General features: G+C 45.2%; 1 protein-coding gene across 5 annotated transcripts in view; it reads right to left on the reverse strand.

The window, feature by feature from the left end:
- Positions 1–5,757: 5,757 nt before the first annotated feature.
- HRH1 (histamine receptor H1) overlaps positions 5,758–18,434 on the reverse strand; it is a 142,245-nt gene continuing 129,568 nt past the window's right edge. For 4 of the 5 annotated variants that reach the window (XM_043443029.1, XM_043443027.1, XM_043443025.1 and 1 more), the window contains exon 2: positions 5,758–8,690. In XM_043443029.1, coding sequence (XP_043298964.1) covers positions 7,189–8,655 — 1,467 coding nt within the window. In that variant the 5' untranslated portion in view covers positions 8,656–8,690 and the 3' untranslated portion in view covers positions 5,758–7,188. Of the gene's footprint in view, positions 8,691–15,345; positions 15,900–18,434 lie in introns of those variants that run through there. The other variant, XM_043443026.1, reaches the window with a different exon arrangement.

Here is an 18,434-nt window from a genome sequence, read left to right on the forward strand (position 1 = left end):
CTGGGAAGCTCACCTTGGGCTCTTGTTTTCAGTTGTTCAGTCACTAAGTCGTGTCTGACTCTTTGTGACCCCATGGACTGCGGGATGCCAGGCTTCCTTGTCATTCACTATCTCCCAGAGTTTGCTCAAACTCATGTCTACTGAGATGGTGACACCATCAAACCGTCTCATCCTCTGTCACCCCCTTCTCCGAACTTCTGCCCTCAATCTTTCCCAGCATCAGGGTCTTTTCCAATGAGCTGACTCTTTGCATCAGGAGGCCAAAGTACTGGAGCTTCACCTTCAGCATCTGTCCTTGCAATGAATATTTAGAATTAATTTTCTTTAGGATTGACTGGTTTGATCTCCTTCTGGTCCAGGGGACTCTCAAGAGTCTTCTCCAACACCACAGTTTTGAAAGCATCCATTCTTCAGCACTCAGCCTTCTTCAAGATCCGACTCTCATATCCCTACATGACTACTAGAAAAACCACAGCTTTGGCTGCACAGACTCAGGCTGGGGGTGTGTCAAAATTAAGGAGACTGGAAAAATGAGAGGAGTTTAAAATTTTGTTGACCAGCATTTTGTTCTATTGATCAGTGGAAACCAGTAGTTCAGGGAATCTTTTATATGGTAAAGAATAGGAATTCAGAAGGACTGTGTGTTGCCTTGCCCCAGGTACCCTAGTGAAGCAATCAGGAATCTTCTGTAGGTCCTACGGGATGAGGTGTTTCTTTGCAGTAAACCATTGCCAGAGGACAAAAGAGTTGGGAGATTTCTTCACCATCCCTGTTTTTCAAGAGTGCAGGGCTCAGGTAGAATTCAACGTTGTCATCTCTTTCCACTTTGTCAGGCTGCTGTCCTGCCACTGCCCCTCAGACTGCATGTATTGGTCACGGTAAACTAATTCTGGTGTTTAAAGCACACTCTGCTTTCATGTCTCCATCCCGACAACATCCTCTCTCTTTCTCTTCATCTCCAAAACACAGTTTTGAAATGTGGTTGAATCTTAGGCAAAATGTTGACGGAAAAAGAGTCCATACTGTACAATTCCACTTGCAGAAAGTTCTAGAATCAGAAAAACTAATCTATAGTGACAGAAGTCACTTCAGTGGCTGCCTGGGGCGTAAAGGAGAGCATTATCTGCAAAAGGGCATGAGAATCTTCCTAAGGTGATAGAAGTCTTCTGTATCTTGATTGAGATGGAGATGACATGGGTGTACACATCTGTCAAAACTTATGGAGCTCTGCATTTAAAATAGGTGCATTTAACTGTATACATTGGGCTTCCCCAGTGGCTCAGCGGTAAAGAATCCGCCTGCAATGCAGGAGCCACAGGAGACTTGGGTTCGATCCCTGGGTGGGGAAGATCCCCTGGAGTAGGAAACGGCAAGCCACTCCAGTATTCTTGCCTGGAGAACTTCATGGACAGAGGACCCTGGCGGCCTACAGTCCATGGGGTTGCAAAGAGTTGGACACAATTGAAGTGACTGAGCACACATGCATTACTGTATATACTGAATGTAATAAACTTGGTTTAAAAAAAGATAAGTGGAGATGTCACCTCCTAAGTGAAAATATGCCTAACACCCACCTACCCCTGAGTTTCAGTTAATTAAGCATCTATGAGGCTGAGTTGAATGTAGTTCTTTATAAGATTTCCTCTGCTGGACTTCAAGATCCTTGTAATGCATCCTTTTTTTTTTTTTTTTTTTAAGAGTTTCTTCTCTGCTCACTGTGATTCCTGATCCTCTGGAAACTGTTGGTCCTCTGCCCATGTTGTGCCAACTGGCCCCCACCTCCCTTTAGAGCTGATTGCAGCAGAGGTGGATATAAGATGATTCTTCACCCTAGCTTTGGACTTTTGAACTGACGCTCATAGCAAGTAGGGATAGGAATGATTCATATAGGTCAATGGCAACATTCTAGTGGGAATGTCCTCAGATTCTGGTTGATGAGGTTCCAGAAACTGACTTGGCTTAAGCCTTTCAGAAGTGAGGTCATCCAAAGTGTTCCTGGATTCCACAAAACATGCCAGTAGCCATTCACAAAGTTTGTTTCTGTCACTTGCAACCCTGTAGTAGATCCATGGGGTGGAAACCATATCTGACATGACCTCTACTGTCTCCTAAGGCCTGGTCCCAAGGACTGGCCCAAGAAGTGCTCAAAAGCATTTGTTAAATTATTAGATGAGGTCTGGGCATCCCAAGTAGATGGTCACCTAGGTCACAAATGTGGCCTCCCTGTTAGCAGGGAATGGGGTGAGGCTCAGAGCAGATTACCCCCAGCTCCCCAATATTGGGGAGGCAGACCCCTGGGGCACCAAGATGGTGAGCCTCAAGGAAGATGCATGACCAGGAGCCATAAAAAGACAGAGAACATTCTCAGACATAGTGGGGCAGGGAGGCCCATTACACTTATTCAAGACCACAGTGATCCAAGTCAGTGTACCTTCATCACTTCTCTTACGGCTCAGCTGAGGACATCACACATCCCTGCACAATGGGAACCGTTGCACAACCTAGGTTTTGTAAGCCCAAGAAATTGTGGCATGATGTGTTGGCAATGTAGGTCTTAGCAGCATTGTTTCTTTACAGCTCTTCAAGTGCATCACAGCCAGGAGAGCCCATAATCTCCTTCGCCTTGCCCTTGAGACTTACGTTTCTCTTCTAGGAGACCCATTTTCAAAAGAGAGGCAAACTATTTTCTGCCAGGTAAGTAACCGAATGACCGATCTATCAAATGGCCAATCGGGAGACTCATGGATTTTTCTGAACAGACATTTTGTAAGTGTAAGCAGATAGCGTAGGGGGTCCCCAGAGAAAGAGAACCAGGCATGGGTTTCTTGACATAAGAGAAGCTATTTTTGGCCTTAGTCATTTTGTGATCCGAGCCCGGCCACAGTGCTGATCATTGAACAGGTCTCAGTAATTAATGATCTTAAGGGAACAACAACAACAACCCCTGCAGGAACACCTTGACTGTTATCAAGCAAGAGAAGTAATGATAAGCAAAAATAATATCTGTTGTAAAGACTCCCAGATTTGTTTCAATGGTAAATACTAGCCTGAAGCACTTTCTTGAGCTGCCTTGCAGAATTTAATTTGCACCCCCCACCCCCCTGCCCCAGGAGCTCAGCCACCAGATCAACTGCAACCTGAAGGATGATGATGTTGACCTTTTCTGATTCTTGTGACCTCAATCAACACCCAAGCTCCTTCATGAATATGCAAACAACCGTAGCTTATATCTTCCCCAATTTTGCTGTTGGGAGACACTGCCTTGGGAAAGATCTCTGGTGTTCTCCTTACAACAAGGAATAAATACTTATTCTGCAGAGAATAAATCCTTCCTTCTGCTCTTGGGTTTGGTTGTGTCTTTTGGCTCAACATGGACCAAAAGGCAAACCCAGCCTTTGCAGTAACATTAACTTAGCAATGTCGAAAATCTATGGCAATTTCTACTGGATGGAATGGCTTTGCAAGCTTTTATAGATTTATATGATGATGTAATTGATGGTTTTCATATTGCCTTCAGATTACAAAGAAAGCTGAGCACCAAAGAATTGATGTTTTTGAACTGTGGTGCTGGTGACAACTCTTGAGAGTCCCTTGGACTGCAAGGAGATCCAACCAGTCCATCCTAAAGGAAATCAGTCCTGAATATTCATTGGAAGGACTGACACTAAAGCTGAAACTTCAATATTTTGGCCACCTGATGCAAAGAACTTATTCATTGGAAAAGACCCTGATGCTGAGAAAGATTGAAGGTGAGAGGAGAAGGGGACAACAGAGGTTGAGATGGTTGGGTGGCATCACCGACTTGATGGACATGAGTTTGAATAAGCTCTGTGAGCTGGTGATGGACAGGGAAGCCTGGTGTGCTACAGTCCATGGGGTCGCAAAGAGTCGGATACGACTGAGTTACTGAACTGAATTAAACTGAAGGATGAAAATAAATGCTAAGGATGGGTTTATTCTTCCTTTGAATATATTTAAGCTATGAACACATTAGTGAAGAATATATTCTTTTATCCCCTCCCCTTTTAGTCTAAAATAAGCCTGAATTCTAACTCAGGAAGACAGTTCTTTGGGACACTAGTCCACCTTCTTTTTGGTCCATTGACTTTCAAAGTAAAGTCAGTATTTTCTCCAACAACTCATCTCTTGATTTACTGGCCTGTCATGCAGGAACAGTAGGAGCGTGGACTCGGTAACATGCCCACCTCCCCTGGTTTCCTCTTGTTTTGACCCGTTGTTTTCCCCACCTCACCTGCAGTCCCCTCTCTGCCACTTGGCCTTTCCCTGGAATAGCAGTGATCTGGGGACAAAGCATATTGAACCTTCCTCAACATGCAGCAGTGAAGAAAAACAAGCATCTGTTACTCTAACTTAACAACTTGGAGAAAACTGCTCTTAAAAAGCTCATCCAACATGCATGGTTGTAAACCTTGTAAGTTGTTAAAAAGAAGCCAATATTTGGTAAGCTTCACACACTGGTCAGTGGAGGAATTGACTTCAAGCTCATCAGCTCTAAGTCCATAAAGAGAAACCCAAGGGGGTGGCTTCTTTTTAATCTAAAATGTGTAATCAAGTTTTAATCTATAACCAAGGTCTCTAACAGCCTTTTCCAAGAAGGCATTTATTTTCATATTTGGCGCAGGGAGCCTGGTTTCAACTAGATTTTGTCTAAGCCATCAGCCACTAATTCTTTCTTGAGTGGGCTAGGGCTAAGTTACGTCTGCACCCTAGTCCACTGCCTTTCATGAATTCAACAGTTAATTCAATCATACAGAGAGTTGGAGGAAGAACAGGTTGATACCATGGAAAGGAAGCCCATTCCAGAATCAGGTCTTAGACTCGGTTCTTATTAACCCCTCTGTGCTATGGTTTACCTATTTGTAAAACCACAGAAATCTGCCTCACAAGGTTGTTGTAAAGATTAGATAAAAGTGGTAAAGCATGAAGTATATGCTCAGTATACTTTAAAACTCCGAGTCCCCGCTGGGTACCATTTACTCTGCAAGCCCCGTAAACACCATGCACAACAATGCATGGAATCTTGTTTTTTATGCTCTGGCAAATTATACTGACCATTTTTGTTCTTGTCAGATTCAAATCCAGATCTCATTGACCAAGGTCTGAGCTTGTAACCACTTGGCTTCACTAGTTGCTTCAACTGTTCATCAATATCAGTAATGGGTACTTAGCCATTTGCCTGTGTGGGGTGGTCTTTAGAAAGACTTAAAAGTGCTCCTTGGTCTGGAGGGGACCCAGGAAGCAACTCTTCCTGGCTTCTGACATGGAAACAGACCAGGATAACCCAAAGCAGGATAAAAGTCTCTTTGGCTCCCTCCAGTTTTGAGGGAGAAGAACTTTGGGAGGTGCAAAGTAGAGAGTGAAGCGTGTTATAGAAAGTAAGTCCTTTTCTAAAGACATTTACAAATATGACCAGAAACCAAAGGGAAACTTTGTATCAAATTTTGTAACATTTAACATTACATTTCAGTTCAGTTCAGTCCAGTCACTCAGTCATGTCCAACTCTTTGCCACCCCATGAATCACAGCACGCCAGGCCTCCCTGTCCATCACCAACTCCTGGAGTTTATTCAAACTCATGTCCATGGAGTCGGTGACGCCATCCAGCCATCTCATCCTCTGTCAAACCCTTCTCCTCCTGCCCCCAATCCCTCCCAGCATCAGGGTCTTTTCCAATGAGTTGACTCTTCGCATGAGGTGGCAAAGTATTGGAGTTTCAGCTTCAGCATCAGTCCTTCCAAAATCTTAAGTCCAAGAGACTCAGAAAGGCAGAATTAAATAAATCAACCTTACAACAGTATAGCTTCAAAGATCATATTTTAGTAGGTAAAAATCTCTCATTTTAACAGATCATGCAAACAGGAACACAAGACATAAAATACCAGCTTGTACAGGCATTCCCATTGGCTACATATATTACAGTTTAGCATCCAGTTTTAAAATATAATCACAACCAGATTGCAACATAAACACTGAGTAAAACTGCCTGTTCCCATGCCTTTGTAAGTTTTGACTTTAAAAGTGTGACCATAAAAGTACATGATGAAGTTTCTTGGATAAACACAGCAGAATTCACAGATGAAAAAGTACACTGTTCTTTCCAAAAGTATCACCTGTGGCCACATTCTATGTCAGCTGTTCCTCCTCTTAACATACTCTTGTGAACTGCCACCACCACTCAGGAATTGTGTATGTGTGTGTGTGTGTATGTGTGTGTGTGTGTACTGAATAGAACAAATTTTTGCCTTTCGGAGAAAATGTGTTACAGTGAGTTAAAACCATAGGATGTTTGCTCCAGCTTTCTTATAACTAGTTGTATGATCTCGGGTACCTTATTGCACCTTGCTGTTCCTCCATTTGCTTTTCTAGTAATACCATCCTCCTGTTGTGGGGTGTCATCGGGCTTAAATGACATCAACCTGGCACATCCCTCAAGCAATATGGCTTTCTTCTCCCCACTCCTCTTTTTTTGTTTCTAATAGACAACCATCTAAAACATTCCTTTTCTCTTTGAGGGAGGCATTTAACCTCTTCTTTAATAGAAGAACGGAATTTGGGTTTGAAAATGATGGATGTGCAGACTGCATCATTTCTCATCAACTCTTAAGATGTGCGTGAGTGAGAAATAATGAGGTGGAATAGCCAGGGTGGTTCAGACACTGGATCTGGAGAAAGCTGCAAAAGAGGCTCAGAAAAGAGGTGTTCTGAGACGTGGCAGTCACAGTGGAATAGCTGTCCTGCCTTTCAAGGTGACCACTGGCAGGGGACAGCATCTATCTGCATGTCTAAGGTCTCTGCACCACAGTCATGGAGCTCCATTTGAAGAGGGCTCCGGAGTTCCACTGGAACTCTCCCCACACGTCCCTTCAGTAGCCCAATAATTTGAGTTTGAAAGCTGGAATTACGGTGTGAGTCGGAGGTCCCCACATTCCCGAGGAACAGGAGAGCTCGGACACAGCTGAGTCTCTTGCAAATATTCTGCTCTCTGCTGACCACCGCCATCTGCTGTTCTTCCCACTGCGCCTATGAACTTTCCAAACTCCCCAGCCCTTAAGACCATTCTTCCGACTCCAGAAAGCCCAGGGGCCTGGCAAGGCAACAGGCTTCCTCCTTCACTTCCTTCAGGGACGTCATTAAGCATCACTTGGTTGCATGCCCCAGGAGCCTCTCCTAGGAACGAATGTGCAGAATTTTCTTGAAGGTCTTCTTGAAGTTCTCATTGCACAAGGGGTAGATGAGGGGGTTCAGCGTGGAGTTGATGTAACCCAGCCAGATGGTGAACATGTGCACATGCTGGTTACAGCAGCTCTCACAGAAGGCAATGACCATGAAGAAGATGAAGTAAGGAATCCAGCAGATGATGAAGGCCGCCATGATAAAACCCAACTGCTTGGCGGCCTTCCGCTCTCGGTTCATGTGCAACCCAGACACGTACTGTCTTGAATGCGAGCGGAGCCTCTTCCAAGTGAACTTGATGTACTCCAGGCCTGTGCTAGACTCGCTTGGCGACTTGCGTTTCCCAGGTGTCGGCTCTGCGGGGGTGTCCGAGTCTGTCCGGGAGAAGGACTGGCTGTCACCTAGGATCTGATCCTCTAAGGCCTCATTAGCTCCAGGCATGCTCAGGCCCTGCTCACCCATCTCGAGCCGGGTCTGGCTCTGGTCGATGGCTGCGTAGCCCCTGCCACTCCCCTCTGCCTCCGGCTGCGTCTGCACAGTGTCAAGTGGGAAGCAGTAGAATTTTCCCGGTTCTCCATCCTTCTCTTGGCTGAAGACACCTAGAGATGTCACCTCCTTTGGCTCTTGGGGTGGTGGCTTCAAGACCGGTCCACCCTCGGTGTCTTTCGGCTTCCTTTTGAGAATCTCCCAGGGGGACTCCTTCCCCGGTTTCTTAGCGCCCACCTGGAGGTTCTCCGGCTTCATCTTCACGTCAGAGAAGGAGGGGAGGGACCCGTTGATGAGCTCCCGGTGCTGGCAGTGTTGCCGCACGGCTTTGTAGATCTTAGCATAGAACCAGAGCATGAGCAAGGTGGGCAGGTAGAAGTTGATGATAGCGGTCATGATTTTGAACCACCTGACGTTGTAGAAGTCCGTCTCACACTTGTCCCCCCGGGGCTCTGGGGTCTCCGGCCGGAAGCGACGCCAGCCCAGAATGGGGATAATCCAGAGGAAGGAGAGAAACCAGGCGGCTAGGATCGTGACGGATGCTCGGGTCTTGGTACGGTACCGCAGGTACTTGAGGGGCTGTTGCACGGAGCGGTAGCGGTCGATGCACAAGATGAAGACGCTGAAGATGGACGCCGTGCTGGCCACATAGTCCATGGAAAGCCAGAAGAGGCAGAGAGGGCGCCCCAGGGACCACCTAGACATGAGGAGGTAGAGGATGTTCATGGGCATGACGACCGCCCCCACGATCAGATCGGCCACCGAGAGGCTGACGATGTAGAGGTTCCCCACCGTGTGGAGTTTCCGCTCGCTGCGCACAGCATACAGGACCAGCAGGTTGAGTCCCACCGTGACCAAGGAGATGGTGCTCAGGACCACCGCCAGGGGCATCATCTGGGCATCGTTGGCAGAGGCGGTCTTATTCCCCTCACACATCTTGTCTTCGAAGACACAGGAGGAGTTGGGACAGGTCATTGGCACAAGTGTAGCCTCCAGCTATGGCTCAGTCCCTGGTGGGGGAAAGAAAGACACAAGGATTCAGGTCAGAGGTCCCGTGATCAGCAGCATCACTCAGCGCTGTCGCAGGCATTGAACCACGGTTGTATGCGATCAGGGTGATAGGCACTGTTGGTTACCTGCAGCCCATACCCCCTGCCTCCTTAGCCAGCCCCTCCTTCCTTCAATTATTGACTATTCACTGCAATGCTGGGCATTGTCCTGGGTGCTGGGAATACACCAGTGAACCAAGCAAAAGCCTCTGTCCTCCAGGAGCTCACATTCTAGTGGAGGGGGCATGGGCTAAGACGAGGTGAGGTTTGTACAAGTCCCCTGTTGCACGCATGCTGGGAGGCAGGTTGCATCAGGATTGGTCTAAGCTGCATACAGTGCCGCTGTTTCTCTTTGCCAGTGGCTGGTCTAGGAGTGGGTGTGAGACATACCTGTGGCTGACAAGGTAGATGGGGAAGTCTCATGGCAGAGTTGGGGTTCTGGAAAAGTTCTTCCTCTCTGACAAATGAGCAAAATGAATACAAGGGTGTTTCCTATTTACCGTCTTCTTTGTGATAGGAAGTGATGAATGGAGCAATGGCAATCATCTTGGGGCCATCAGGGAAACATCAAGAAAACCACTGAGATGCCAACTCAGAGCCTAGTTATTACTGAGCTGCTGAGCTGACCCTGGAGTCTTCTTCCACCAGGCTGGTTATTATGAGAAATACTTAAATATCTTTTTAAGTCACTGTTGTGAGAGTTTTTACTTGGATCTAAAGCACTGCTAACCAATATAAGGGAGGGTTACCAGGGCACATAAAGCATGAAATAAATCTAGAAAATCTGCTTAGATGAATGGTTCTCAAATGGGAAGAGGATATGTTATCTGAGAAAGTATTTTTATCATTTCACTTTTATATTTGAATTTCTTTTTTCATTACATAATCTATGCAAAGTAATATGTAACACAACCTCTGCTAGTGGGACTATACTGAAAACAGACTACTACAGTTGATCCTCAACTGGGGGGCGGGGGGGAGGTCAAGGTACGTATTAAAACTTCCAGAAGGTGTTGTTAGATTTTTATATCAGTCAAAAAGTGGTATGAGTTTAAGGAAAACTGAGAAATACTAACAGTGTAAATGTCTCTTGATATTTCAGCAAAAAAAATTATTTCTACATTAAGGCAAAGCCAGATAAATTCTTGGGTAGAAGGCTACATTCTTATGATTTTTAAAGAGAAAAAGCAAAACCCGCCCCAAAACAAACGGACCTAATTAAATTTGAATTCTTTTGCACAGCAAAAGGATCCACGGGCAAAATGGAAAGACAGTCTACTGAATGGGAGAAGATATTTGCAGATGATATGATTGATAAGAGGTTAATATTGAACGTATATAAACAGCTCATACGACTCAACATTGAAAAAAAAACACAAAACCAAAGAAGCTGATTGAAAAATGGACAGAAGACCCTAATAGACATTTTTCCAAAGAGGACATGCAGATGGCCAACTAGCACATGAAAGAAGCTCCACAGCACTAATCATCAGGGAAATAAATGTGAATCAAAACCACAATGACACATCACTTCACACCTGTCAGAATGGCGATCAGCAAAAAGAACACAAATAACGCGGGTGAGGATGTAGAGAAACGGGCATCTTGTACACTGTTGGTAGGAATGTAAATTTGTATAACCATTATGGAGAACAGTATGGAGGTGCCTTAAAAAACTAAAAACAGAACTACCATGTGACCTAGCAGTTTCACATCTGGGTATACATCTGACAAAAACAAAAGCCCTAATTCAAAAAGGTACTTCTACCCCAATGTTCACCACAGCGTTATTGACAACTGCCAAGATACTGAAGCAACCCAAGGGCCCATCAACAAATGAATAGAGAAGATATATATATATATATATATGCCTCAATCAATATATATATACATACATACATATACTCAATGGAATACTACTCAGCCATAACAAAGAAATAAAAGTTGCCATCTGCAACAATATAGATGGACTTAGAACATATTATGCCTAGTGAACAACCTCAGATATGCAGATGATACCACTTTACTGACAAAAAGCAAAGAGGAACTAAAGAGCGTTTTGATGAGGGTGAAAGAGAAGAGTGAAAAAGCTGGCTTAAAACTCAACATTCAAAAAACTAAGATCATGGCATCCAGTCTCATCCCTTCATGGCAAATAGAAGAGGAAAAAGTGGAAGCAGTGACAGATTTTATTTTCTTGGGCTCCAAAATCACTGCGGATGGTGATTGCCTCCATGAAATTAAAAGACATCTGCTCCTTGGAAGGAAAGCTATGACAAACCTAGACAGCATATTGTCAGCTACAAACTGGTACTTGCCTGTCAACTACAAACTGGTACTTGCCAAGAGCATTTGCCAGTGACTGAACAATAGCGTTTGCCATCTGCTTCTGTGGAGATTGAACTTTGTGCTGCTGCAGCTGCTGACCTTCAGCTCCCCCTGTTGAAGGAATCCAGGGTGCAGTGAGGCATTCTATTCTCCAGGGAATCTAGTGGAACAGGTCTTCAGATAGTTAGATATTTCCAGGAACTGATTTCATGATCCCAATCCTTGTATTGCTTCACATTTAGAAAAACACTAAATCCCTTCATGGTGACATCAGCTTCTTGTGACTAGCAGAAAAACTTTTGTAGAGTAAGCTCTCGATTGCATTGAACTCCCCCTTCACCGAAATCTTATATATTGACCTTCCCCAACTGCCTCTTTGCAGCAGCCTCTCAGAGCTATCTGAGGGGCTGTCTCCCAGGCTGCAGTCCTCATTTTGCCCCAAATAAAACGTAACAACTCTCAAGTTGTACACATCTTTTAGTCGACATAAATAAAAAGCAGAGGCATCACTTAGCTGACAAAGGTTCATCTAGTCAAAGTTATGGTCTTTCCAGTAGTCACGTACAGATGTGAGAGTAATACCTTAAAGAAGGCTGAGCACTGAAGAACTGATGCTTTTGAATTGTGCTGGAGAAGACTTTTGAGAGTCCCTTGGACAGCAAGGAGATCAAACCAGTCAATCCTGAAGGAATTCAACCCTGAAAGTTCATTGGAAGGACTAATACTGAAGCTGAAGCTCCAATACTTTGGCCATCTGATGCGAAGAGCTGACTCATTGGAACAGACCTTGATGCTGGGAAAGACTGAAGGCAAAAGGAGTAGAGGGTGGCAGAGAATGAGATGGTTAGATAGCATCACCAACTCCATTGACATGAATCTGAGCAAACTCTGGGAGACAATGAAAGGCAGGGAAGCCGGGCATGCTGCAGTCCATGGGGTCGCAAAGAGTCAGATATGACTTAGCGACTGAATAACAATAACCTCAATAAAAATACAATGCCTAGTGAATTAGGTCAGACAAAAACAAATACTGTATGATATCACTTATATGTGGAATCCAAAAAATAAAACAGTGTATCGGTGTTCACTCTATAATGCTTCTAAATTCTCTATTTCACTGATACTTTTCATAATAAAATGTGGGAGAAAATATAGTAGATAAACAACAAGATCTTACTGTATAGCACAGGGAATGATATTCACTATCCTGTAATAAACCATAATGGAAGATAATATGAAAAAGAATATATATATATTACATGTGTGTATATATATACATATATATAAAACTGAATCAGCTTGCCATACACCAGAAACTAATATTGTAAATCAACTATACTTCAGTTCCAAAGAAAGATAAAATATTGGAGAAAACTAATACAGCATAGCCTTATCTTCCTCACTTAGTTCAGTTCAGTTCAGTTGCTCAGTTGTGTCTGACTCTTTGGACTGCAGCAAGCCAGGCCTCCCTGTCCATCACCAACTCCTGGAGCTTACTCAAATTCATGTCCATTTAGTCAGTGATGTCATCCAACCATCTCATCCTCTGTTGTCCCCTTCTCCTCCCACCCTCAATCTTTCCCAGCATCAGGGTCTTTTCCAATGAGTCAGCTCTTCGCATCAGGTGGCCAAAGTATTGGAGTTTCAGTTTCAGCTTCAGTCCTTCCAATCAATACTCAAAACTGATTTCCTTTAGGATGGACTGGTAGGATCTCCTTGCAGTCCAAGGGGCTATCAAGAGTCTTCTCCAACACTACAGTTCAAAAGCATCCATTCTTTGGTACTCAATTTTCTTTCTAGTCCAACTCTAACATCCATAGATGACTATTGGAAAAATCATAGCTTTGACCAGATCTTTGTTGGCAAAGTAATATCTCTGCTTTTTAATATGCTGTCTAGGTTGGTCATAGCTTTTCTTCCAAGGAGTAAGCGTCTTTTAACTTCATGGCTGCAGTCACCTCTGCAGTGATTTTGGAGCCCCCCAAAATAAAGTCTGTCACTGTTTCCACTATTTCCCTGTCTATTTGCCATGAAGTGATGGGACCAGATGCCATAATCTTAGTTTCTGAATGTTGAGTTTTAAGCCAGCTTTTTCACTCTCCTCTTTCACTTCCATCAAGAGACTCTTTAGTTCTTCTATCTCTAATTTTCTTGAAGAGATATCTAGTCTTTCCCATTCTATAGTCTTCCTCTATCTCTTTGCATTGATCACTGAGGAAGGCTGTCTTATCTCTCCTTGCTATTCTTTGGAACTCTGCACTCCTCACTTAAGTATCATCATAAGCTCCGTTTTTTACCACAGTTTCTTTTTCAGAGTTTAGGCACATTATTTTGATAACATTATAAAGATAAAAGGAGCATATCAAGAAATATTTGTGAATTGAATAAACAAATGAGCAAGAAGCAGGATGCTCCAAAATATCTTGGCTCAGAACTCATTCATTCAACAGATATTTACTGGTAAAAGGTTTCTTTTCAGCTCAGGGATCCATTTTAGGAACAAGAAAACCCCCTTTTGTTCTTTGGAACCATGTGGTTCAGAAGAAGGATTCCTGGAAAGGGGAGTGCAGTACCCAGGCTGCTACAGACGTACGTGGAGCTGCGGCTGGGAGGCTGGCAGGGGGACAAGAAGGGAGCCAGACGGCACGCGTGCCCCAGAGACTGGGCTCCTGGGAACAGTGGGTCCCACTGGGAGGGCAGCCAGAGGGCAGCCAGAGGGGGTGGTCACATCTGCATCTCCTGCACGTCCCACTCTGGACATAATATGCAGGGCCCAGGGCAAAATGAAAAGCCAGAAAGTTATTAATCATTGCAGGATGGAGGCAGCAGAGCAGTGACCCGAGTGTGGGGCCATCCTGAGCACAGCGCTGGGTGACTGCCATTCTGGCCTCTCTTTTCTCACCTGATCCCTGAAAAGGCCCCACGCAGTGACAAAGCTAATGGAAGGTACTTTCCCCTCCCGTGGGGATCTGAGCTCCTCGGGGAATGATCTTTGAACGGTTTTCCCTCCCTCAGTGCCAAAGGGATGCCAGGCACTCTGGCCGAGGGTGGGCGGTACCTGGGGACGTGGGTTCACAAGGCTGCTCAGGGTGCCACACCCCCCTCAGGCTGCCCAGTCCCTGCTGGGCTCTGAGGTGCCCTCTCTGGGGTCAAGGTCGAGCCTACAGAGAGGATGTGCCCTGGGGAGAGAGAACCGAACCTCAGGAGGCACTCGGGACAGGGCATTTCTAGAAGAAAGAACCAGGGCATCAAGGGTTCTCAAGAGCACCGTGTCCCTCGAGGAGCAGGCCACAGTACCCCCTCCCTCCAGGGCTGTCTGGAGCATCAGTTGAGACAGTGAGCAGGAGTGCTCCGCTAACCCCCTGTGATGACAATGTCCTGACAAGCAGAAATCGGTCCTTCCTCTCTAAGAGGCAAGCCATCATTTCTGAGTTGAGGCAATAGCTCCATTCCAAAACCATGAGCTGCAGTGGAATTTTTACTAGGGTGATTACAGTCTAATCCAATCAGGTCCACATGCCAGCAAATGAAGGTCAACTGCCCAGCCACACCCTGGGAGTGCCGACTGGGGCAGCTAGCCCCTGGGACTTTTCAGAAATCTGTGAGTAAGTAAGTACCCACCACAAGCCCACAGCGAGGTTTTCTGATGATCTCCAAGGCAGAGAGGAGGAAACGGTGAGCTCAGGCTCAGAGGAGAACATCGACTTACTCAAAGTCACACAGCTAGAAGCGGTTGGGGAAGCCAAGATTCAAAACTAGGTCTGACTCAGAGTTTTTCAGTGTTCATTCTATTGACATTTTGAGCTGGATAAATCTTTGTTGTAAAGGGGTGTCCTGTGCCTCGTTGGATGTTTAGCAGCACCCCCAGCATCTACTCTGAGGCGCCAACAACACCCTCTCCTTCATTCCCAGACCCGACAACCAAAAATATCTCTAGACATTTCCAGATATCCACTGGGAAGCAAATGAGCCACAGTGGAGAGCCACAGATCTAACTGGAGGATATGCCAGAGAAAACAGCTTTCAGGAAGGAGTGTCAAAAAAAATAGATGTTGTCTAACAATACAACGAATTGCCTTGAGAGATACCGACCTCCCCGTCATAGGAGGTATCCAAGAAGAGGAGGCTCTGGCTCCAAATTAGAAATACTCCTGCTTTCTGAAAGGCAATTGTTGGTTTTGGATATAAAGAGCCGCAGGGCAGGAACTTCCGTTGACATCCAGAAAGGGGAGGCAAGGTTAACTGGAGGATCTGAGAGATGCTACATGGGAGATGAGGCTCCCAGTACCTCGTCCATTCCTCTTTCTCTCCCATTTAAGCAATGCTGGTCCATGGAAGGCTTGGAGCTCACGCAGGTGATAGAACAGGGCAGCAGTCAAGGCTTGGAGCTCATGCGGCTAGTAGGAGAAGGCAGCAGTCCAGAACCCAGGCTTTGGAAACCAGTCAACCTCTGCTGTCATCCTACTTCTGCCCTGGTTAGCTGGGCAAGATATTTCGCTTCACGAAGCCTCAGTATTCACCTCTAAAACAGGGATAAACTCCTAATACAGGGCCTGACATACCGGAAGTGCCCGTTTAACAGTAGCTGTGCTGTTTTCTTCCATTTCTTGGGGAGTGATGCAGCAAGCCCCTAACCAGCTCCATTGAGCTCAGAGGAATCATCCTAACCTCTCCCTCCTTTTCCTGATGGCAGAAACTATTAATAGTTTCCCAATATCCCTTCTCTTCTATTTAGGAATAGACTGCTGCTATTCACATGAAAACACGGCTTCCTAGAATAGGACCACATTCCCCAGGCTTCTTTGTGGCTGGGTATGACCACATGACTAAGTTCCAAAGAAATGGAAATGGAAACATAACTGGCAAGTTCCAGAAATCAAGGATGTGTTCTTTTCTTTGGCCCTTCATTCTTCCAGCTGGCTGGAATGTTGACAGGATGAGCAGAGCTTAAGCAGCTATTTTGGGACCATGAGAAAGAGCCTCAGGATGAGGGAAGTGAAGCAGTAACTGGGAAGGAGCTGAGGTCACTGATGATCGTGAAGTTGCCATGCCAGCCAGAACCACCTCTGGATTAGCTTGGGTTTTCTATCACCGAATCCTAGCCAATAGCACTGCCCCCGACTTCAAGGCATTTGTCATTAGGATGAGAAGAAAAACAAAAGATAAACAGACAGCGTCAGAAAAAATAAACTAGAAATTCCATGACGGCATCACCGACTCCATGGACATGAGCCTGAGCAAACTCCAGGAGACAGTGGAAGCCAGGAAAGCCTGGTGTGCTGCAGTCCATGGGGCCGCAAAGAGTCGGCTGCGACTTAGCGAATGAACAACAACAGTTGTTTGGGACTGGTGTGATAACTGAGTTAAGATCACAGCAGCTGACAGGACAGGGGAGGGAGCAGCAGTCTCTCCCAAGGTAAAGTGGGGATGTGGAGAAGGACATCAGAGCATGGGTGATGTGTGACTGGGCTTTGAAGGATAAGTACAAGTTTGTAGGGCGGAAGGAAGAGGGATTTAAGGATGAATAAAAGAAAGAATAAAAGTACAGAGCTGAGTTCGAAGTGTTGGGAGGGAATTGTTGGAAGAGACTGGAGCACAGAATAAGGAGTCAGGGGACGCAGGCTGGGGCTCAGTCGGAGTTGTTTATTCGCTCAGTCGTGTCCAACACTTCTGCAACCCCATGGACTGTAGCCCGCCAGGCTCCTCTGTCCACGGGATTTCCCAGGCAAGAATACTGGAGTGGGTTGCCATGCCCGTCTCCAGTAAGTAAATGTTTTTACCCTCTATGCCTCTGCCTGTGCTGTTTCTCCTTCCTGGAGCCTCCTCTCGCCCTGAAGCTCTTAGCTGCTCCTATTTCTGTGCTCATGACACCCTAATACTCCCCTTTATATCACCTATCTTATCATTCTTTCTTTACTTGATTCTCTGCAACTACAAGGGGGTACCTTTAGGGCATGGGGTTATGCCCACCAATTCTGCTTCCGAAGGTCACACCCAGGGTCGTAAAGGGGACACCACCTCCTTGACGGCAGGGACCACACCTTTTCCTTGCTGCCATTCTCCTATGCTGGTGCATGATAGATGCCCAGTGGATGCTCAGGGTTTGCTGGATGAGCTCTGAAACGAAGACCCACAGGGGGAAAGAGCAGCAGAAGGCATAGGAAGGACCTCAGTGCAGAAGCTGTGGGCGTATTTTTCATCTTTAAACCAACAAAAACTTGAGATAAGATTTGTACTATTGATGAATACCAATACCTTTCAGTGAACTTTCCAGCGTTTTCCAGGAAACTTCTTTCATGATAATCCAAAACATGAATAAAGACCTACGCATAAAGGGTGGGATGTTTTGAGAGAACAGCATCGAAACATGTATATTATCTAGGGTGAAACAGATCACCAGCCCAGGTGGGATGCATGAGACAAGTGCTCGGGCCTGGTGCACTGGGAAGACCCAGAGGGATCGGGTGGAGAGGGAGGTGGGAGGGGGGATTGGGATGGGGAATACATGTAGATTCATGGCTGATTCATGTCAATGTATGACAGAAACCACTACAATATTGTAAAGTGATTAGCCTCCAACTAATAAACAATAAATGGGAAAAAAAAAGAAAATATATGTGCACATCTTAAAAAAAAAAAAAAAGATCTACGCATAAAGATGCTCGCTGCACCATTATTTATGGTAAGAAACAAAAGGAAATAATCTAACCTTTGGGAACTACACATATTATGGGATAGCTGCAGTCATCGATAATCACATTTATGGAGCACCAGTAATGATATGGGAAGATGCTTATGATGAAATTATATTTACAACAGACGTTGTTTGGACAGGATGATGTCAGTTCTGTGAATTAACGGGCTTAGAGAGAGGGTGAGTCTCTGCTATGTTAACAGTGGTTTCCTCTGGGTAGTAAATAATATTTATTATCTCTCACATTTTCCAAGATTTCAACAACGAAGACAGACATGTTAGTTTTGTAACAGGATGAGTAAGAACTAACTGTCCTCATTTTTAAAAGCAATATAAAATAGATTTATCCCACTGAAAAAAAGTTTTTTAATGTCTTCCACACTCTTAGAACATCTTTTATTTTCTTTGGTAGAAAGCGGGAGTTTGGGATTCCTTTTGTGATACATTCTGAAGTGCCTCCCTCACCACTCCCCGTTCCAAACTACTCTGCCTTCTGCCTCATTTGTGTTGGGTGGGGTTACTGTGGTCAAGTAAGCCAGAACATTAAATTCTTTGCTCTAATTCTAAGAAAGAGGCGCCATGCATGAGGGGGCCCCAAGTACTGCATATTCTCATTGAGCCTGGCCCTGGCATCATTTCCATCAAACGCTCATGTTTATCAATGCCACTGGCAGTGGTGCAGA

The sequence above is a fragment of the Cervus canadensis genome, chromosome 22, assembly GCF_019320065.1.
Source record: "Cervus canadensis isolate Bull #8, Minnesota chromosome 22, ASM1932006v1, whole genome shotgun sequence".
NCBI lineage: Eukaryota > Metazoa > Chordata > Mammalia > Artiodactyla > Cervidae > Cervus > Cervus canadensis.